Raw genomic sequence first — 22138 nt, forward strand, 5'->3', positions numbered from 1 at the left:
AACCCTGAATGGTCCTCCTGGGTAAGCGGGCCCTGGTCTCTCCATCTGTAAATGGAGCCTTGCAGCAGTTCTACTCTCTCTGGTTCTAGTAGGCCCCCAGAGCAGCCACATATGACAAAGCTGATAGAGCATATGCTGGCCTACGGGCAAGGGCAATGTATTTTACTTGGCCTCCCTACCGCCCATGAACGACCTACTCACCTGAGCCGGGGACCTTGGAGTGCTGGGGCCCACGGGTTTCAGATCGAGACACTCAGTGCTGCCCCTCCTGGGACTGCCTGTTGCACAGTACTTGGGCCCTCTCTGTCCCATTCTGTCCTGGCCTAAGCCCAGGCCCACGATCCAACACAGGGAAGAAGGCCCCAGAGTGCCCTCTGGGTATGTGGCTTTATTCACAGACTCAGCACTTGCTGAGAATAAAAGGAAAGAACATGGCGGGGGGGGGGGGGGGGGGGGGGGCAGGCTGGGTCCGGAGATTAGGGCGGCTGGGAGGCCATGCACGGGTTGGACTGGGAGCTCACAGGAGAGGACCCGTCGGCTGGGCCAGGCCTGTGTGGGGCAGGCTGGACGCAGGCAGCATGCGGGAGACCTGGCTAGGCCTGCGTGGAGCAGTCCATCAGGTGGCGGCTGTGAGCCAGGAAGGGAGGGAGGGACCGAGGGTTTCTCTGGGGCAGAGGGTATGGGTGTGGGGCTGGACAGCAGGCACCCCTGCCCCTCATTCCCAGGGAAACGACAGAGTGGGACAGTCAGAACACCTGGAGCCTGGTCCTGCTCCTGTCTCGGGACTTGGTGTGTGACGGCAGCCAAGCTGGTCTCTTCTGGTGACATTGTCCTGCTGATGCTTGGACGTTTGTTGTGGGGACACTCTGGGGACATCTGTAGGGAGTTCAGACAACCCTGGAGAGTGTGCCTAGGACCCAGCTTGGGCGCGGCAGGGGTGGGGTGGGATGGAGTGGGGGGTGGAGGTGAGGGGGGTGGGGGGGCTGTGCCCGGGGAGAGAGGGGATACCCAGTATCCAGCCAGGGGGTGCTGCCTTGGAGCCAAGCTTTCCTCTCAGGGGTTGGCATCAGCTCCCTGCTGTTGGCCCGGGAGTGGGGTGGGGCCGGGTACCATCTCCCACCGCCATCCCCCCATGGGGCCAGCCCCTGGGCCAGGGATGACTGAAATGTGAACCTACTTACTCCTGGCCTGGCCTGCTGGCTCCCCACGGATTTCCTGCCTGAAGGCAAACAAGGGATCTAAAAGCTTGGATCCTCCCCTCCCCTGCCTTCTTCCTGGTGACAGCCCATTCCCACCCAGCAGGGAACAGAAAAACCAGTTCCCCCGGTTCAGGTTCGTTCCCTGCTTGGGAATAGCAACAGTTTGGAAAGCTGGCAGGGTCTGTCTGGGCTGTCCGGGAAGGTGACCTACGGCTCTCCCCCGCCCCCTGGAAGCCTGGTGAGGACAGAGCAGGGCCCTGGGTCTGAGGTCGCAGCCCCTGCCTGCTTCGTTCCTGCTGGGCTGTCCCAGGGCCTGGGGTGGCGGGCCTGGACGCCGGCTAGGGGCCCTCAGCACTGGCGGGAGGGGGTGCGGTGCACAGAGCCCGGGCGCTTGGGGATCTTGCGCCAGCGACGCTTGTCCCAGCGGCAGAGCAGCAGCAGGCGGAAGGTGTCCCGGAAGGCTTTGTTGCAGAGCGCGTAGCACATGGGGTTGATGGTGCTGTTGACGTAGCACAGCCAGTAGCCCAGCTCCCACAGGGTCTCGGGAACACAGTTCTTGCAGAAGGTGGACACCAGCACCATGATGTTGTACGGCGTCCAGGTGACGATGAAGGCCAGCAGAATGGCGCTCAGGGTCCGAGCCGCCTTCTTCTCCTTGACCAGCGAGAAGGTCTTCCGCTTGGCCAGCTGCTCCTTCCCCCGGGGCTTCTGGCTCTTGCCCGCCCGCTCGCGCCCCTTCCGGGTTGGCCTCTTGACCGTGTTGGGGGAGCTCCGGGGGGGCTGCTTGGCCGGGGCCTGGGCCTCGGGGTCCACCATGGGCATCTTGATCACCACCTCGGAGCCGGGCTCCTCCCCCTCGGAGGACGTGAGGGACTCCATGGAGCCTTCATCCTCTTCCTCCTCTTCCTTCCAGCTGTAGGCCTGCAGCAGCCTGGGCGCCCGGCAGCAGCGGCAGCAGCGGCCCGGAGGGGTCTCTGGGGAGCCCTCCGTCCCCCGCTGGGACCGCTCAGAGCTGCTGCTGCTGCCGCCCCCCTTCCCGGGCGTCTCGGAGCCCTGCAGGGCCGCCAGCTCCCGGGCCCGGTTCTCCGTCTCCCGGTAGATGCGCCAGTAGAGCGTGCACATGACCGTGACCGGGAGGTAGAAGGCGGCCATGGCTGTGCCGAAGGTGATGATGGGCTGCGAGAGGAACTGGATGTAGCACTGCCCGGCCAGGACCGTCCGCTCCCCTACCAGGTACTGCCAGAAGAGGATGGCCGGAGCCCACAGGATGAAGGAGACCAGCCAGGCCAGGCCGATCATCAGGGCCGCCCGGCGGGGTGTGCGCTTGGCTCGATAGCTCAGGGGCCGGGTCACGGAGAAGTAGCGGTCGAAGCTGATGAGCAGCAGGTTCATGACGGAGGCGTTGCTGGCCACGTAGTCCAGGGCCAGCCAGAGGTCGCAGGCCAGGGTGCCCAGAGCCCAGTGGCCCATGAGCAGGTACGTGGTATAGAGGTTCATGGAGAAGGTACCGATGATGAGGTCGGCACAGGCCAGGCTGAGCAGGAAGTAGTTGTTGACTGTCTTGAGCTCAGTGTTGACCTTGAAGGAGATGAGTACCAACAGGTTGCCTGTCACTGTGGCCAGGGACAGGAGGCCTGTGGTGATCCCAATGAAGGCCACTTGCCAGGGTCCTTTTCCCGGTGCCAGGACGGTGATGTTGGGGCTGACGGCGGGTGGGGCCGAGGTATTCATGGTGGTGGGCTGGGGTTGGGGGGGGCAGCCCCTTCCTCTAGTCGCGGTACAGGGCTTCCTCAGGGGGAGGTCATCACCTGGAACAAGAGGACACGAGCTTTGGTTGGGTTGCTGCTCGTCTCTGATAGCTTGGGGTGGAAGGTGCTGGGGACACGGCCTCTGCCTTCTTGGACCCTTAGCCGAGACGTCATCCCTTCTCACCCGCGGCCACTCGCAGTCATTCATAAGGCACCTTCCCAGCCGTGAATGGATGTGCCAGCAGCCCTGGGGGGTGGGGATTTGGAATCCAGAGATGGAATCCTCCCTCTGGCTTCACCGTTCAGACTCCCAGCCTCAATTTTCTCATTGGGAAATTGCTACTAATTCCTGTCTTGCTTCACTCCTGTGGCAGGAGTCGGGAGACTGGCTTTGTATACAACACTGCCAAATTTTCAAAGCACTTCACTCAATTTTATTAAAGCTCTCATTTACTAGGTAGTTACTACATGCCAGACACACAGGACTAAGCACTTAACTGAATTACCTAATTTAACTGTCGTACATCTCTAGGAGGAAGGTCTCTTAGGCTCCCCATTTCCCCGAGGCAGCCGTGGCTCCAAGCGGCCACTAGAGCAGGCCACAGCGACAGAGGAGGTGAGTATGGTTAGAACCCACGTCTCTCTTTTACTTTGAGCATGTGGAGCTCCAGCAGGATTCTTCCATCAAATAAGGCGAGATGGGAAGGCCGGGGCAAGGCTCTAGAGAAGATAAGGGGGAGGTTATGTTGCCGTGACTGCATGTTTCCCTGGGTGTATGTGTGAGAGCACGCGCATGTGTGTCTGTGTGTGACACAGAGATAGAGAGAGAGAGAGAAAGAGAGGAGGAAGGCAGAGTTTGGAGCTGGATCAACCCCTCTCGGAGGGCAGCTGGGTAAGTTGCTCTGGGTCTAAATGCTTGTCTGGAGGTAGAAAGTCTGGAGGGACAGGCTCCTGGGTGGCTCAGTCGGTTAAGCATCTGTCTTTGGCACAGGTTATGATCCCAGGGTCCTGGGATCGAGTCCCGAGTTGGGTTCCCTGCTCAGTGGGGAACGTGCCTCTCCCTCTGCCTGCCGCTCTGCCTGCTTATGCTCTCTCTTTCTCTGACAAAGAAACAAAATCTTAACAAAAAATGAAAAAGAGTCTGGAGTGAATGCAGGCCACGGTAGTGGGGCGCTGTTGGCAGGGAAACTGAGGGCCTCAGCTCCCAGCAGGGATCTGGCCCCTGATGAGGTATGGGAGCCCCCTTCTGTCTCCCCACTCTCTTCCTGGGTCCAAGCTGAGTGAGGGGCAGCAAGGGGAAAAGGAAGATTCCCCCACATTTTTCTTGAAACTGGAGTCCAGCCCAGGCACTAAAGGACTAAAGGTGTGTAAAGGGAAAAGCCGGGTCTCTTAGCAACCTTAGCCGGAGAACCCCACCGCTCAGCCACCATTTTGCTGTTCTTTGTTTTGGCAGGTCCCTTCCTGTCCCGGGCCTCAGGCATCCGTCTGTCCTTGGAAGACTGGGGTCTCTCCCCACATGCTGCTATGGTTTCAGGGGTTGTATCATTGGAAAAATTTCAAGGGAGAGACATCGGGCACCGGGCTCTGGTGTTCCTCAGGAACTGGTCTCTGACAGAGAGATGAGGGCGCTGTGTGCCTGTGAGGAGGTCAGGGCATGACAGGCCGCTGTGACAGCCTGTGACCGAGGGTGTGTGGCTGAGGTCATCTCCACCGGTCACGGGGTCGGGGCGTGAGAGGGACTTTCAGGATGGCAGTCGGGAGTGTGACAGAAGGAGTGAGAAGGACCGTCGCTGTCAGCGTGTGCTTGTGCGTCTTGGGTCGTTTGCACGTCAGGAGGACACAGCACGTCATGGTGGAAGGGCCTGGACAGCCTGAGTCACACTGGCTCCGCTGGGACCCAGGCTGTACCATTTATTTCCAGGGTATGGGATCGCTGCTGGTGGTGTCATTGCTGGGTGCCTCAGTTTCCTCAGCTGGAAAACAGGAATGACACTAGTCCCTGGCGGATAAATCAAGGAATTGTGAGGCTGAAATGGGTCTATAGATGAAGAGTGCCTGGGGCAGGCCTGGCACCACAGGCCTGAACTTGGTTCCCGTTGATTCTTAGTATGTGTGCCGGTGAGGGCTTCCTCCTACGAGGGTTTGCTCCTTTTTCTTTTCTTTTCTTTTTTTTTTTTTAAAGATTTATGTATTTGAGGGGCGCCTGGGTGGCTCAGTGGGTTAAAGCCTCTACCTTCGGCTCAGGTCATGATCCTGGGGTCCTGGGATTGAGTCCCATATCGGGGCTCAGTGGGGAGACCTGAGTTCTCTCTGCCTGCCTCTCTGCCTACTTGTGATCTCTGTCTGTCAAATAAATAAATAAAATCTTAAAAAAAAGATTTATGCATTTGAGACAGAGAGGGAGAGAGGGAAGGGGGGGAGGGGCAGAGGGAGAGGAAGAAGCAGACTCCTCGATGAGCAGGGAGCCCAACATGGGGCTCCATCCCAGGACTCTGGGATCGTGACCTGAGCCGAAATCAAGAGTCGGCTGAGTGAGTTTCACTGACGGAGCCACCCAGGCACCCCAAGTGTCTGCTCCTTTGATTAAAAATTTCTTGGGGTGCCTGGCTGGCTCAGTCGGTGGAGCATGTGACTCTCGATCTTGGGGTCATGAGTTCAAGCCCCACGTTGGGTGTAGCGATTACTTAAATAAACTTAAAAGAAATTTTGAATACTATGACAATAGCAACTGCCAACGATAATGATCATTGTTACTATTCAGTGTTCCCTGAGTGGCAGTCGCTGCTGAAAGCACTTTTGTGCATTACTGCATTTAATCTTAACTGGGAAGCACGTGACCTAGGGGTCGCTCTTCTCTCCATTTCCCAGGTGAAAAACAGAGGTTGGGAAAAGCAAGATCAGGCAGGTAAGGTAGGAACCAAGATCTGAGCCCAAGCACTTCGTTCCACTGAAACTGTATTTATAAAAACCGATGGCTGGCTTGGAGGCTATCATAGTTTGCCAATTGGAATTTTATCTGTCTTTTCTTTAAAAAAAAAAAAAGATGTTATTTATTTATTTGACAGAGAGAGAGACAGCGAGAGAGGGGGCATAAGCAGGGGGAGTGGGAGAGGGAGAAGCAGACTCCCCACAGAGCAGGGAACCCGATGTAGGGCTGATCCCAGGACCCTGGGATCCCGATCTGAGCTGAAGGCAGATGCCTAATGACTGAGCCACTCAGGTGCCCTTGGAACTTTATCTCTTAAATTGTGTGTTTTTTTTGTTGTTGTTGTTGTTGTTTTTTAGTAATCTCTGCACCCAGTGTGGGGCTTGAACTCATGACCCTGATATCAAGAGTTGTGTGCCCTTCTGATTGAGCCAGCCAGGTGCCCTGCCAATTTGAATTTCAAAAATATTATGCTGAAATATTATTTGTCTTGGGGTGCCTGGGTGGCTCAGTGGGTTAAAGCCTGTGCCTTTGGCTCAGGTCATGATCCCAGCGTCCTGGGATCGAGCCCCACATCGGGCTCTCTGCTCAGCAGGGAGCCTGCTTCCCCCTCTCTCTCTGCCTGCCTCTCTGCCTGCTTGTGATCTCTGCCTGTCAAATAAATAAATAAAATTTAAAAAAAAGAGAAATATTATTTGTCTTGCTTACTGAATTGTTTTTATTAAAGATTTTATTTATTTATTTGACAGACAGAGATCACAAGTAGGCAGAGAGGCAGGCAGGGAGAAAGGAGGAAGCAGGCTCCCTGCTGAGCAGAGAGCCCGATGTGGGGCTCGATCTCAGGACCCTGGGATCATGACCTGAGCTGAAGGCAGAGGCTTTAACCCACTGAGCCACCCAGGTGCCCCTTGCTTACTGAATTTTGTTGCATTATCTTCCCGTAACCAAAGGCAGGTGCTGGGCTGGAGGCTGGCATGGGACTGTGCCCACGGAGGCTTTCCCTGGGGAGGTACTGGTGGATGTCAGCAGCTGTGACACTGTTGCCCTGCACAACTCCTGCTCCTCTCATCTGAACTCAGTGCTCTTTAGTGCCCATTGCACAGATGGAGCAACTGAGGCCCAAAGAAAAGGGGGAAGAAGGCATGGTGTATCTCCAAAGTCTCTTGGCTCTTATCGGGTGCCGGCTCCATTTCCCAGCCCCTCAACCTCCAGTGCTTTGGGGCAGCTCTGGAGCCCCCCGTAGCTCCCTGGGTCAAGATGGGAAAAGGCTAAGTCAGAGTCAGACAAGATGAACTTGCTGACCTCAGAGGCCGCACCCCAAGCAGCTGCTGGGGCGTCCTGTCTGCCGGGGCGTGGTGTGGCCATCAGCTCTGCGTCAAGGCCTCCCATCTGTCTGGTCCCACACCACCACCCGGCTAGGCTTGGGGTTGGGGGGTGAGGGAGACAGTTTTGCCTCAGGTGTAAAGTCAGAGGTGCCCCCAAACTCAGAGTTCAAGAAAGTGGATATTTTAATGCAATATTTAAAAAGTTGATGGGGCGCCTGGCTGGCTCGATGACTCTGGATCTCGGGGTCGTGGGTTCGAGCCCCATGTTGGGTATAGAGAGTACCTTAAAAAAAAAAAGGAAGCTGATGCACAACCATCCATCATGAATAAAATTTTAAAGAAAGGCAGGGTCCAATCTTGCACTTGCACAAACCATCCGATCACCCATGACTCACCCTGATCTTGGCCCTGGTTTCAATGAAACTTTATTTATAAAAACAGACGGCTCGCCTATGGGCTGTCTAGTTGCTGATTTTTTTTTTTTTTTTGTCAGTTGATTTTTAAAAACGTAACATTACAATATTATTTATCTCGATTAGTGAGTTTTTGTGTGTCTTCCCTCAAAACTGTCTCTTCCTAGCGGTGTGATCCTCAGCAACCGTTTAACCTGTCCTTCCTCGGCCACCATCTGCCAGCTGTTGGGGTTCACAGCATCCAAAGCACGTCTCTGGACTTATTTCTGGCTCCTCAGTCCCACCCACAGCCCAGCCCCCTCTTGCTGTCCAGACCCCAGCACAGCCCCGCTCCAGTCCTAGATTCCTCATTTGTTTTTTTTAAAATTTCTTCTCTTTTTAAAAATGTGTTTTTATTTATTATTATTACATATATATATATATTTAAAGATTATTTACTCATTTATTTGAGAGAGAGAACAAGCAGGGAGAGGAGCAGAGGAAGAAGGAGGTGCAGATTCCCTGCTGAGCAGGGAGCCCAATGAGGGGTTCCATCCCAGGACCCCCAAGATCGTGACCTGAGCCGAAAGCAGACACTTGACTGGCTGAGCCACCCAGGTGCCCCAGCTTTGATGAGTTTTAAAAGGGCTTTCGGAATGGAGGATCTATGAGAAGTGGTCCTTGGAGGCAGTCCCCCTCCTTAAGGGCTAGAAATCCCTCCCACTAACTCATTTTTCTTTTAAAAATATTTTAAAAATTTATTTATTTATTTATCAGAGAGAGAGAGAGAGTGAGCACACACACAGGTAGGCAGAGGCAGTGAGAGAAGCAGTCTCCCTGCCGATCAAGGAGCCCGATGTGGGACTCGATCCCAGGATGCTGGGATCGTGACCTAAGCCGAAGGCAGTGGCTTAACCGACTGAGCCACCCAGGCGTTCCCCGCTCACTCATTTTAACAGCCACACTGATAACCACCATCATGAATCACGTCCTGCATGCCAGACACTGGATGTACGCTATCATTTCCTGTACTCCATGGGGCACCCCAGCGGGGGTCTTATCTCTGTTTCACAGACGAAGACACTGAAGTTCGACTTGCTGATGGTCTCACAGTGGTGAGAAGCAGAGGACCTAGGATTCGGCCCCGGGGCTGCGGCTCCTAGGTCTGCGTTCTCCCCACTTGGCAGACTCTTCTGTACCCCAACTAGGAGCTGGAGGGACTAAGGCCTCCCAGGAGAGCGGGGGCAAAGAGGAGGTAGTGGTTCTGGGGAACTGGACCCCGATTCTTCCCCTGCCTGGATCTTCTGAGCTCTTGGGCTACTGCCCAAGGACAGAGTCATCAATAACTCTGCCTTTCCTCCCCAGTCAGAAGCAGAGGCCGCCCCCCAAACCTCTTTCAGACAGTGATTTGCTCAGGAGAACATTCCCAGGGGCCTGCTCTGGTCCCTGCGATGTGACCTTGGGCAAGTCACTGTCTCAACCTGGTAATCCTTCTGTAGGCTGATGGTGTGTGAGGATGTGTGCATTGCTGAGCGGGAATAAGAAATGGTGGTGGGGTGCTGGTGGGGTGCCTGGGTGGCTCAGTCGTTGAGCAGCTGCCTTCGGCTCAGGTCATGGTCCCAGGGTCCTGGGATCCAGCCCAGCATCGGGCTCTCTGCTCAGCGGGAAGCCTGCTCCTCCCTCTCCCACTCCCTCTGCTTGCGTTCCCTCTCTCGCTGTGTCTCTCTGTGTCAAAAAAATAAATAACATCTTAAAAAAAAATGGTGGGGGTGAATCTCTCCTCTGTGGGTGTCACGTCTGGGGTACCAGAAGGAGGCGAGGAAGCAGGAGGCGCTTTTCTGCTCAGGACTGTGGCCTCCTGCTGAAGGCTGTTGGAGCTTTTAATAATATTATTAATATTATCATAACAACTGGCATTCACTGATTGTTTACCATATATCAGACCCAGCTCTAAGCTTTCTAGTTATGATTAAATTGACCTGCTACAACTCCTTGTGAAACAGGCTTTATTGTCCTCAATTTGCAAAAGGGGTGACACAGGTTTTGAGGCCTTAAGGACCTTAACTCTTTAATGCAACCAGGATGTAGACCTCTTGGACCCCTGCTTACTCTGATCTGCTCTTGTGGGAATGGCGGACTCCCCAGCCTCCTCGCCCACCTTGGCGGACTTGGCCAACCCAGAGTTTGAGGTTTGAGTCAAGGAAGAACCAGTCCTTCCTTTAGAATCTGGCCTGGGTTTGTGTGTGTGTGTGTGTGTGTGTGCGTGTGCACGCACGCGTGTGTGAGTGTGTGTGTGTGTGTGACAGTGTCTGTTGTCGATCTGCGTGATGTGTGATGACAGCGCTATGGAAGGGGGAGGTCTAGCCGTAGCTCTCTGAGGAGCAGGGTAAGGGCTGCGTCTGCTCTCATTCGCTGCTTTATCCCAGTGCTTGGCACACGTAGTTTCTCCATAAATATTCTGTGGAACAAATAAGTGAGTTTGTACGTGGGGTCCTCCTGTTTCATCTCAGGCTCAGGAGCATGCCCCCTACTCCTTCTGGCTGTTGCTTACCCTCACCTGCCGGGTCCCTGTCTCCTGGGTGAGGCCCTGTCTGGCTTGAGAGCACAGGAGAGAAATGGCCAAGAGCATCCTCACCTGTTCAACGGACCAAGGAACCTCCTGACTCACCTGCTGCTGGGAAGCTGAGCACAGTGACAGGACAGGCGCGGGCGTGGGAGGGAACCTGTCAGTGCTGGGGAAGGAAGAAGTCAGCCTGGGCTTAAAGGGTTAAGGGATGAGGTCAGAGCCTCTAGAACAGCAGGCCAGACTACTGACCGCCAGAGCCTTGGATGGATCCCCAGGGGCTGGGGATCTGGCTGGCAAGAGGAAGGGGGAGGCCCGGAGCGATTGCTGGGGAGAGGGATTCCTGAACACTGGGGTTCCTGAATCTTACCCCTGGTCGAGTGGTGGAGAAGGGGAGAGGGAGAGTGAGGGGTTGCTGGGGAAGAGACTCAGGAGGGAGGAGCGAAGCCATCTTGTGATTCTGGGCCTGGAAGCTGGCGGAGCCCTGACTGGAGAGAATGAGCAGTACTGGGGAGAGGGAGATACAAGGTAGGGTCCGTGCGGCTGGGCTTCTGGGGTTTCACATGTGCAGGGAGGGGGGCATTCTTCCGGCCGGGTCTTCTGACGGGTCCCTTCTGCTGGGCCCTTCATCCAGAAGCCAGCCTGTTACAGGCGGCTTTCTCCCCCTGGGTTAACTTTTCTCTAAAAGTAGCTCTTGACCCATTAAAGGTGCACAAAACTCCTACCTCCAATGCCTGGCCTTGGCAAGGAGGGGGCAAACACATGCAATTTACCACATTTTCAGGCTCAACAGTCACCACTGGGAATGCCAACTAGCCCTGGGGAGAGCAGGAGCCATCAGTTAAAGGCTTGTAAGTGCGCTGCCGAGCCGGAAGAGGAGCGTCAGCCCTAGAACCACTGCCAAACACACTCACGGCTGATGGACTTTAACCAGTTCCCCAACTTGAGCCAAACCATGCCAGAGCCAGGCAGTCGGCAGGCTGGGCCCTAGACCTCACTCCGCCAGGTGGCATCATCAGAGCTCCGCCCCTCATCCACCTCTCCACTTGCCCCCTGTTCTTCCATCCTTGAATTCTCCTCCCCATTTCCTTTCTTCTCTTTCCCTCCCTCCCCCATCCTTCTAGGCATCACCATGGCATCACAGCAGAGCAGAAACCCAGCAAGATAGTTACCCACCTCTCCCCGCCCGCCCTCCCCTCCGGAGCCCAAGCTCCTGCCTCCCAAGGCTTGCTGTTCCCCTCACCCCGTCATCTTTCTCGGGGAGGTGGGGGCGCAGCGTTGCCCTGAGGGTGGGGGGGGAATGGGGTCCCAGCCCAGGAGGAACCCTCGATGTCCCTTCTGGGACCATGAGCATGTCCCTTCTCCTTCCTCAGCCTCAGTCTCTTCATCTGTTCGATGAAGAGGTTCCTTTTTAGGGCTGACGTGACCTCTGCCTAATCCCTTCTTGACACTCCGGACGCCTCTTTGCCCTTGGGGATCTAGTTCTCAGACCTCCAGGCCCCAGCCCGGGAGACAAGAGTCACATCTTCCACAGCCCCTTTTCACCATCCCCTCCCCTCCCCTCGTTCTGTATCACAGCAGCGATCATGGCTTGCCCAGTGGCTAAGGTCAGGGGGCAGAGAACTAACTCTTATCTGACAGTTCAGTGAGCAGCTGATTACCCAGGGATAGGAGACTGTCCGGCTACAGGAGACAATCTGACTCCTTCCGGCCAGTTGGGAGAGGGGGGTGGGTGGCTGGTGGTGGTTGGGTCAGCCTGGGTGGAGCTGTAGGTCTGTTTTGTGGCAAGAGGTGAGCCCCTCTTGCTAGCACCGAGAACCCCTTAGCAGCACTTGTCTGAATGACCGAATGGGAGCTGACCACCCCCTTCCCAGCTGCCGGCCCCGGGAGCTGGCGAATCTGCAGAATCAGAGCTGGTGGCCTCCAGCCCCTCCCTCCCTACATCGTGGGGTCTGGGGGCTCCTGGGATGGGTCCCTGCATGGGTGCCCATTAATACCGATGCATTAAGAGGCTACAGGACTGAGACCTACTCTGGGGGAGCCCAAGATACTGTGGACATAGGGAGTGCTCTCTGGGCCCTTGCACACGTCAGGGCCACGTACCCTGACTGGTGTGGCCTTCCATGTGCCCATTTGTTCCCGGAGAGCCCTGGGGCTCTTGGCCTGGTCCCCTGCTGGCTTCTGGCCTAACACCCACCTTGGCATCCAGCTTGTCCGTCTGGCCAGCAACCTGGTTCAGTCCATCTTGGGGGGGTTGAAGGTGGATGGGGGTGGTGGGAGTCAGGGTTCCCTGAGGGAAAAGAGGAGGAGGTTCTGGGACGGGCACCCCGATGCTGGGGGGGGGCAACCTCCCACAGGATGCTGGTGGCAAAGGCTGCCCTCTGGCCCCCTGCCCTTTCCACTCTGTCTCTGGGATTCTGGGTCCTCTGCCTGCTAGGGGGCGGCTTAGCCCCTCTGGGCTCCCGGTCCAGTTTCCTAAGGGGAGGGGTCTCCATCTTCTCTGCCAGCTGAACCCCAGAAAAACATCGGGTGTATCTGTTCAAAGCCACGAGACCGGGTGTTTGGAACAGCCACTGTCCAGTGCTGCAGAGCCCCCTTGGTCTCTAGACCCCTCCTCGGCCCCCTCCTCTCTCCGGAGTTCATCCCCATTTCCTAGTCCTCATCTCTGCTTTGCTCCCAGGACCTGCTCTTCCCGCCCCCATCTCGGTGGAGCCCCTCCCGAACCCTTCCAAATGTACTCACCATGGGACTGGAGAAGGGTCTGTAGGGTCCTCAGCCCCACTGCCTCCCCGGGGGCCGGCGGCGTCTCCAGGGACCCAAACACCTGGCTCCCGGGGGGGAGCTGCGCCCTGTGCTGGCAGCCGGAGAGGCACAGCCAGTGATTGGCATGTCCCACCCCCTGGCACGCCAGCCTTGGGGGGGAGGGAGGAGAGGAAAGAGAGGGAGGGAGGAAAGGGAGAAAAGGAAGGGAGGGGGAGCTGGAGGGAAGCCTCAGGCAGCGTCTGGGGTTGGACTGGGTCCTGGAGCATGCCCCCCTCCTCCACTAGGGCACCTAAGTCGAGCCCGGAGAGGGAGGAGGTAGGACATGGGGGAAATGAGCCCAGGAAGGCTAAAAGTCCAGAACGGGAGAGAAGGCGGATACAGGGAGACAAACACCCACACCCACTGCACACAGACTCAGCGGCACACGCGCGCGCACACACACACACACACACACACCCTCACAAAGGCACACTGTTTCCCCGGGGCTCCTTCCCCCACCCACCCTTAGAAGCCCCCAACCGGTGCACACCATGTCCCGACACACACAGCCTAGCATTCACATGCTTGTTTCCCTCATACACGCCCTGTGCCCTGCACATGCCCACGCGCCCACCCACCCACCCAGCCCCACACCCTGCCCTTCCTCCCTGCTGCGAAGGAGCTAGCTAGATTCCTTCTGTTTGGAAATGACACATTGGGCCTCACGTGAGAGGCTCCAACTTGGAACAGACCCAGAGGGCTGGCGCACCCGCCCCAGGGGCTGGGCAGACGTGTCCGCGTGCTGGGCTGCGTGCTCTTGTGCCCGTCCCTGCTGCAGAGCCCGGGTGTGAGGCTATACAGGGGTCTGGTTGGAAGGGAGGAGTGGGGGGGGGGCGTGTGCTCACTACACGTGCTGCTGAGTGTCCCCCCCACGCGAATGTCCCCAAATACCGTGCAACCTGTGTAAATGCAGGTGTCGCCCCGTTGGTCTGGAACCAGGACGTGTGTGTACACGTGTATCTGTATTCGGTGTGTGTCTGAGTGTTGCCCAACTGTGGAACTTGCTAATTCTCCCTCCCTGCCTCCACCTCCCTGCCTGCTCCACCCCCACCTTCCACTTGGAAGACAGACAGACAGGCAGACAGACAGCTCTCCTCCCAGCTTGTCAAATTCTGTCTCCCCTGACTCCCACTCAGGGCTCACAGGTGTGTTCCTGGGAAATGACAACCATGCCCTTATTCCCCACCCGCCTTAGTCCCACCGCTTGGTCAGTACCCCCCTGCCTCCCGCCGGCTTTTGGATTTCTGTGCTGAGTTTCCTCAGAGATAGAATTCTGGAGGCCCTTTGCATAGAGCCCAGGGTTCTGTGTGGCCCTCACTTGGCCCTAGAGACAGTCCCCGGGGGGTGGGGGGTGGGGTGGGGGGGGACTGACCTGGGGAGGGAAGCTGGGGAGCCCTCTGCTGGGCTGCTGTGTCCTCTGCCCCACTGGGCCATGCCCAAGCTCTGGGGTGGAAGATAGAAGGACAAGGATCATCTATTAGTCCCATTATGCAGATAAAAAAACTGAAGATCAGAGGCGTGGTTAATACGTGAATGGACTCAGGTCCCTTGGCTCTGAGGGGTTGGGACCTGCCCCCCACTTTTCCCCTGCCCATTTCCCCACCAAACACCCCCTCTCAATCAGGAGGCCTGTGGATAACCCAGGGCTTCCTCAGGCTGCAGCCCAGTTGCCAATGGAGCCAGGTGGAACAGGCACGGGAGTCCCCGGGGCTTGGCCAGCAGCCATGGGACGCCAGCGGTGGGCACACGTGGCAGGTACATGAGGGGGATCTCTGCGTCTCAAAGCCAGCTGCGGGTAGAGCAAGCATCCAGGCCACCTCCCTCCTGAAGCAGAGGAGACACGGCAGCTTGGAGACAAGTCCCAGCAAACCCTTCCCACCCCAGGGCCGACCAGCAGGTCAGGGGTGGGGTCAGAACGCCACAGGTCCCTGTCCGTGGGCGCGGACTCGGGCTGCCCCCTGCTGGGCGGTCCTCGGGTTGCGCCTGCGGCTGGCGCGCGCGGTGGGGCTGCGTGTACTTGTGCGCGTACACGTGGCTGAGTGTGGGGGTGTTAGGCCTCCACGCTCAGCTCAACATCCATTTCCGAGTCTGAATCAGGCTCTCTCCTTGCCCCCTCCCCCCAGTCTCCTTGGTCTCCCTTTTCTCTTCTCCCACCGCCTCTGCACACGTCCCTTTAGAAATAAAAACACTTATTTTGTAGGCGGGGGTGGGGTGGAAGGGGGAGGGTGTCCAGCTTTCCCTTGCCTCTTCTTGAGTGCCCCTCTCTGTCCCAGGCGGTTTCCTCCTTAAGTCCGTGAAGCTGCGGAGGCAGGGGGATGATGTCCCCCCAAACCCTCCTCCCCCCCTGCCTGTAGGACTCTTCTCCGCCCAGACTTGGCTCGGTCCCCTTACCAGATGGGGAAACTGAGGCAGGAAGGGAGGGAGGGCCTGGAGAAGCTCTCCCACCCGGCTCTCTCACCGCCCCCGCACCCGCGCCGGATTTAGCCGCAGGGAGGCTGGGAACATTGTCTTTATTTTAAGCCGCCGAGTGAGGCACGAACGCTGCTGCTCGCGACAAAGGGCTTGGCTAAGCAGCGGCAGGCGGCGCACGTGGGGGTCCAGCCCTACCCCCGCTCGACGCCCCCCAGCAACCGGGAGCGGCCCGGCCTGACCTCAGCCACTTCTCGCTTCTGTCTGGTCGGCTGGGTCGCCGCCTGGCGCAGGACACCCGGGTCTCGGCTCCTGCGGGTTGCTATTTTTGGTCCCTTGACTGAGGAGTCACTCCTCCGGGCCACCGAGGGAGCGCGGGGCTGTCGGCGGGCGGGGCCGGGCCCCTCCCTCAGCCTCCTTCCGGGGAGGAGGAGACAAGCGGCCCTGGGTGCGAATCCGACTCTGCCTTCTTCCCCGCTGAACCGCCCCGAGCAAGTTAGGGCCCCTGTCTAGGTCTGTTTCTTTATCCCGGTTACGGAAGTCAGGCGTTTGACCCTCAGTTGCGGGTTAAACGGGGCACTGTCGTTTCGCCACCGGTGAAGGCCATGATCGTCGTTATTTATAACCCGCATTGAGCACTTACTACGTGCCCCGCGCCGCTAAACGCTCTACATTCATGAACTGGTTTGCTTCTCCCCACAGCTCCCGGAGGGAGTTTCTATTATTATTCCCATTTTACAGATGAGTAGGTTTACAAGCGGTGCGTAACCCCGGGGCTCCGTGGCGGGTGCGGTCAGCGTGTCTCGGGCCACGCTGGGACTGGGGTCGCAATGGGGGTGCGCCGGCTGCAGCTCCAGGAATGGCAGAGACCTGCTGGGCGACCGCGTGGGTTGAAAGGCGGGGGCTCCTGGGGGAGGGCTGCGAGGGGTTGGGGACAGGAAGTGAGCGTGCTCGGGGAGTGTGCTGGTGCTCCGCGCCCGAAGCCCCTCCGTTTAAACCCTCCCCTCGGCTTGTACACCCCCAGAAGCTCAAAACCAGATACATTTGCCACTTGTCAGTGCCGCTTCCTCTGTCCTGGGAAGAGGCCGGAGTGGGCGATTCTTTTTGTTCCCACCGGACCACCGGACCTATGAAGTCGAACCGGTTGGGTCTCAGTGCCCTGAGGAATGGGCGTGGGTTGGAGGTCTCACCGGCCGTGGGAGGTGACCTCGGTTCTGAGCCGGGTGGGGGGCGGGGTCAGGGAAGGCAGCTGGTCATCCTGCCGGCCTCCCTCCTTGTCCACCCCCACCGCTGCTCTAGGCCTTCAGCCTCTTTACTCCCTGACAATTGGGGCCCGGGAGAAAGTGGCTACAACAACAAGCATCATCTTGGGACAGGAGATCGAGGTTTTCCGATCCCGTTCCGAAGTTAAGGCCTCTGTTCGAGAAACAATCTCCCTCTGCGCCCCGGACGCTTCACTTACCGGGCGAGGCAATTTGCAGGTACCTACAGGACAGCGCCAGGGCCCCGGGCAGCCTAGCTCTACCCGCCCCGAAGCCTTGAGGTCGGCTTCCGGAGAATGGATGGGTTCCGGGAGACCCAGACTCTGGTTCCTTGCGCGGCCTGGACCTGGGCTGAGCGCCGCCTGGTCATTCTGGCGGCTGGAGCGACAGGGGTCGCGCCGGGATGTTGAATGTGGGAACAGAGGTGGCGCATCTTGGACAAGTCTGTGAATCTCGGTTGCACGGGGCTGGGGGGGGGGCAGCGGTCCTGTTGGGCGTCCCTAAGCGCTCTCTGTCCCGCCTATGAGGACAGGACCTCGGAGTCCAGGTCACTTGCTGCCGCCTAGGAGTTGGACGCACAGTGGACGAGCGGCCCAGACGGAGGGAGGGGGCACTTTCCCCAGCGCTAATCTCTCCGGTCAAAAACGTTTTGGAAAATCTGATTAACGGTGTCGATTTTGCTCCGCCCGGTCAGCGGACACAAGGTTCCCAAGTTTGCAGCAACCGGTATATGCGCCCTAGCCCTGGACTTGACCCGATGTGAGACTGCTGGAGAAGTGGTGTAGAGCTTTGGGCGGGCGCGTCGGGCCGGATCCCCAGGGCTTCTCTCCAGCCTCCCCCCCCCCCCCCATAGTCCACGTGTCCGGCGAGTGAGCCGGGTGAGGCTGGACTGATGTCAGGGTACCCTGTCCCTGGCTGGGCTAGATTGGCTTCCCTGCCTCCTAGCACCCCCTCCCCCCGACCCCCGTGAGCTTGTACGCCTTGTCCTCGAGTCCCCACCAGGACAGAGACCAAAGCTCGAAGCCCACAGTGGCGAGGAGTGGGACAGAGCAGGGCGAGAGGAGCCTAAGCCCGCTCTCTCTCCTGCTCACCTCCCCCGCGAGACCCTCGCCCCGGGCACGGGCCCAGTAAGTACGTCAGCTGGCAAGGCGCTGCCCACCCTTCCGGTCTGCGAAGTGGTAACCCTGGCGCGGCGACTCTCCACAGTCCTCCGCCTCGGTGCCGGCTGCTCTGGACCTACCCGAGGTACCCTCCGCCCCTCGCACCTCCGCCGCGCCCTCTAGCGGCCGGGCTCCTGGTCCCGGAGGGGCGGGGCGAGAGGCCGGGCGGGGGCGGGGTTGTGCCTTGGCTGGGAGAGGAATAGTAGTACAAAGGCCTCTTTCTTGACCTACAGCGCAGGCCCTTCGTGTGCAGGGGTGGGTAGGGATGGTGCAGACCCCTCTCAGAAGTACCTTTCATTGCAGCACTTACCCTTGGCTAACGCATTCATGAGCGCTTTACGTGCACTTGTCTTATGTAAACTTCGTGATATCCCCACGGTGTGGGTGCTGTGATTTCCATTTTACAGATAGAAAACTGAGGCCCAGAGAAGTTAGGCTAACTTGTCGGTCCTCTGGACTCCCTCACAGTTTGTGGATCTTGGTCCCAGCTTCCTACTAGTTGAGAATTCTTCTGGGCCCTTTATGAGGAGAGGTATCCCGGAAATTTGCTAAGCCAGTGTCCTTCCAACAGTTCTTCGTCCAGCTGCCCCGATTTAATGTATGTAACAAATACATAGCTTTGTTCTCAATGTTTTACATTAAAAAAATTTCATTTATTTATTTGGGAGAGAGAGCGCCCGCGGAAGAGTGCATGAACGGGGGTGGGGGGGGGTGGGGAAGAGGCAGAGGCAGAAGGAGAAGCAGGCTCCCCGCTGAGCAGGAAGCTTTATGTAGAGCTTCAACCCAGGACCCTGAGATCATGACCTGAGCTAAAGGCAGATGCTTAACTCCTTAACCCACTGCCCCTCCCAGGCGCCCCTCAATGTTTTACGTTTTAACCAATTTAATTTTTGTAATAACCCAACATAGTAGGTAGAATTATTATACCCATTTCACAGATAAGGAAACGGAGGTACTGAGAGGTTCAGTAATCTGTTTAAGGTCGCTCGGCTTGTGGGTGCCAGAGCTAGGCCAGTAGACTCCGATCATCGCCTTTGCCTCTATCCTAAAGGTCCCCCAAATGTCAGTATCAATGCATCCACATCGCCTTCCCCTTCTCCAACCTTCCCCCCACCCCGCTCCAATCCCTGACTGTAGGCAATCAGTCTTTCTGCTAGGGTCTCGGTCCCCCCCTTCCTCGCCCCCTTGGCGCCTCCGGCCAGCCTCAGCTGCTGAAGGCCTGACCCGGGCAGGGATTGATAGCTTTGGGCGACCTCGGAGGCCGCCTGTTTACTCCGCCCGTCGGCACACGCTGTGATTAACAGTGCACAATCGAGTTAGGGCCGGAGCTCCGCGGCTGTGGCTTGGGGAGGGGGAGGGGCCTCCCAGCTAGAGTCGCCTCTCCCCGGGCCGCGTTAGGCGTTTGCAAGTAGCCGGAGACCCTCGGAAGACAGAGAGGGTGATGTGCCCGGCCAACGGGGTTAGGGCGCTTGTGTCCCTCAGGGGCTGGGGACAAATCTTCACTGTCTTTCTTGTCCTTGCCCTTTCCACCGAGGGCGGGAGGCTCCGAAGGGGAGGGGCTGGGTGCCTATTAGAAGAAGGAAAACCCTTCTAGCAAAATGGCGGCAGCACTGAGCGAGGAGTGGGAGGGAGCCAGGCTGTCTATTCGTTGTGGAAGGTGGAAAGCAGCTCTGTCTGGACCTCTAGTGGCTTAGTTCTGTGGTGGGTATGTTTTCCTTCTAGGCTTGTGGTCCTCTTCCTTGAGCATACGTCTAGCCTGCTTTAGCTTTCCGGCCATCACCAGCCAGGGGGGTGAGTGTGCAAGCCACCTGGGGTGAAGGAAGACAGGGATAAAAACCCAGGTGGGCAGCCCTTTATATGGGGATCCTTTGCTCCCTTACCCTACATTCCAGGGATAGGCTTCCAGAGTTTTGTTTTGTTTTTAAGATTTTATTGATTTGTCAGAAAGAGAGAGAGACAGAAAGCGAGAGCGAGTGAGCGCACAAGTAATCGGAGAGACAGGCAGAGAGAGAAGCAGGTTCCCTGCTTGGGGAAAAGGATCTTGGACTCCATCCCAGGACCCTGGGATCATAACCTGAGCCGAAGGCAGATGCTTAACCCACTGAGCCACCCAGGTGTCCCTGGCTTCCAGAGTTTTAAACCAGTAGTCACTGTTTGAAAATGACACAGTGCAGCCTGGAGTAGTAGGTCCTACTTCCTGCAGGTTGATAATGCAACCCTATCCTAAGGCAACAGTCTGGAGTCTTTGCCCAGCAGTGTGCTAAACACAAGGAGGGGAACAGATAAAATCAAAGCGCAGAAGTCATGGGTTTGCTGAGCTAGCTAGGGGATAAGATGATCTTGGGGAACGTACCAGGGCACACCAGAGCCCATGAACTTCCTGGGAATAGGAAGAAAGGTGAAGTATAGGGATGCTCTGTGGGAACTGGCTCCACTGGGGACGGTATAGGGGTGGCTGGGAAGGATGGTCTGGTTCTGGATCTTCTGTAGGATGTCAGGGCACAGAACTGTTTGAGTCAGGTTGGGGACCCAATCTAGAATCTTGTGGGAGGGAAGGAGTCATGGCCTTTCTCCCAGCTTAAGTTTACCCATCTCTAAATGGGATGGGCATAGAGGTGAAGATCGACTAGATGGTCCCAAAGGACTCTCCCAGCTCTGATGTTCTTTGCAGAGGGAACACCTGGGGTTTAACTCAGTTCTGCCTGGCTCTGAGCCCTTGGCACATCACTCCCCTTCTCCGAGCTTTGGTTTCTCAGAAGTAAAAAAGGAGGTTAGGTTAGCCTAGCGTTCCTCAAAGTCTATTTTGCAAGACTTTAGTAGGTGTAAATGGTAAGAAAAAAGGCCTCCATGAGAAAACGGGAAATTAATTAGGCTTTTTTTTTTTTTTTTTTTTTTTACTGCAGGAACCTATCAGAACCTTCAAATGGCGAACATGAACAAAGAATCTCGGTGAGGCAGAGAAAACATGCAGATTCCTAACCCTATCTCACTGCAGATTTTTTAAAAAGATTTTATTTATTGGGGCGCCTGGGTGGCTCAGTGGGTTAAAGCCTCTGCCTTCAGCTCAGGTCATGATTCCAGAGTCCTGGGATTGAGCCCCGAGTTGGTGTCTCTGTTCAGCAGAGAGCCTGTTTCCTCCTCTCTCTCTGCCTGCCGCTCTGCCTACTTGTGATGTCTGTCAAATAAACAAAATCTTTTTAAAAAAAGATTTTATTTATTTATTTGAGAAAGAGACAGAATGAATGTGCAAGTGGAGAGGGGCAAAGAGAAAGAATCCGAGGCAGACTCCGATGCTGAGTGCAGAGCCAAATGCGGGGCTTGATCCCATGACTGCAAGATTGTAACCAGAGCTGAAACCAAAAGTCGGAGTCTTAACCGACAGTGCCACCCCGTTGCCTCGACAGAATTCTTTTTTTTATTTTACACATGAGCATCTCTTAGGACTGGCATCAGAAGAGCATACTTGAGTCACAAGAGCACTAGCCTACGTAGAAACCCTCCAGCTACCATGTGCGAAAATTCTAGGCCTTCTCTCCACCCTTCAGGCCTAGACCCTGTCCCCATCAAGGGCTCCTTTCCCTGGCTCCAAACTTTTCTGGACACTTCTCACCCCGGAGCCCCTTGCTCTACTTTCTTTAGTGTGTCTTTCTTTGTGTCTGGCTTCCTGTGAATTTCCCTGACTCGGCCTTAGAGGGCTCAAATCAGTCCACTGCCTGCCCCTTCCCAGATTCTTTCTGGTTGCCAGATGATCTGAGGGGTGCCGTCTGGCCTCTCCTGGTGGGGGTCAGTGTGATGGCTTCCCAGAGCCCTGCATGTGGTTTCCTGGTTCCCAAGCCCAGGTCACAGCCCCAAGCTTCCCCTCACCCAGCCTCCAGCCTTCTAAGCCTCAGTCAACAGACCTCATTCCCTAGCTTACAAGGAGGAGTCTGGCCCCAAGGATCCTGGGTTCCAGCTCCAGACTCTGAACTTTGAACCTCATCTCCAGGCCCTGGTCCCGCTTCCCACCCATGACTCTCAGCCTTCCTCTCCAAAGCTCTTTGTGAGATTTGGGGTTCTACCTGGTTAACAGGTCACCCCTTCCCTGTCCTCAGCTGCATCTGCAACCCACTTGGTCTTTGGGCCCGACCAGAGTCAAAGGAGAGCCAGGGTGGTGGGAGAGAGTGATTGCACATATTGGCATCTCGAGGGGTGCTCTGCACCGTGTTACATTAAAACTCCCCTCCCCAACACAAGCCTGGTCCAAGGCGAGGGAATCCTTTGGAGGCAAAAATATAGATTATGAACTAGAACATTCTAGTCAGGTAAGTGGTAGGAGGTAGGAAGTAGAGGCAAGGGCAGAGGTCAGGAGACCC

The 22138-nt window shown here is 56.8% G+C and overlaps 1 protein-coding gene and 1 long non-coding RNA gene across 5 annotated transcripts; one reads left to right on the forward strand and one right to left on the reverse strand.

Annotated features, from left to right (window-relative positions):
* Positions 1-355: 355 nt before the first annotated feature.
* Positions 356-13505, reverse strand: CHRM1 (cholinergic receptor muscarinic 1). Of its 4 annotated transcripts, XR_014316202.1 has the most exons (4): positions 12896-13505; positions 12351-12443; positions 10259-10322; positions 7358-7481 (listed from the first exon to the last, which is right to left on the reverse strand). XR_014316202.1 is itself a non-coding variant. In XM_082748236.1 (3 exons), exon 3 carries the CDS (start codon positions 2928-2930, stop codon positions 1548-1550), a length of 1383 nt encoding a protein of 460 aa, XP_082604362.1. In that variant the 5' UTR covers positions 2931-3007; positions 12351-12443; positions 12896-13497; the 3' UTR covers positions 356-1547. The 4 variants fall into 4 exon arrangements, 3 of the variants coding, with proteins under 3 accessions (XP_082604362.1, XP_082604363.1, XP_082604364.1); XM_082748236.1 differs by lacking the exons at positions 7358-7481; positions 10259-10322 and adding an exon at positions 356-3007 and having other exon boundaries at positions 12896-13497; XM_082748237.1 differs by lacking the exons at positions 7358-7481; positions 10259-10322; positions 12351-12443 and adding an exon at positions 356-3007 and having other exon boundaries at positions 12896-13497.
* LOC309873179 lies at positions 2538-5636 on the forward strand. Its single transcript, XR_014316216.1, has 3 exons — positions 2538-2675; positions 3480-3563; positions 4401-5636. It is a non-coding gene; the product is annotated as an uncharacterized lncRNA (long non-coding RNA).
* Positions 13506-22138: the final 8633 nt, after the last annotated feature.

Source organism: Mustela nivalis, assembly GCF_964662115.1.
Source record: "Mustela nivalis genome assembly, chromosome: 9".
Classification (NCBI taxonomy): Eukaryota; Metazoa; Chordata; class Mammalia; order Carnivora; family Mustelidae; genus Mustela; species Mustela nivalis.

Coding starts and splice junctions, on each gene's coding strand:
- CHRM1 (XM_082748237.1), bottom strand. CDS start 2,930: ATGAATACCTCGGCCCCACCCGCCGTCAGCCCCAACATCACCGTCCTG.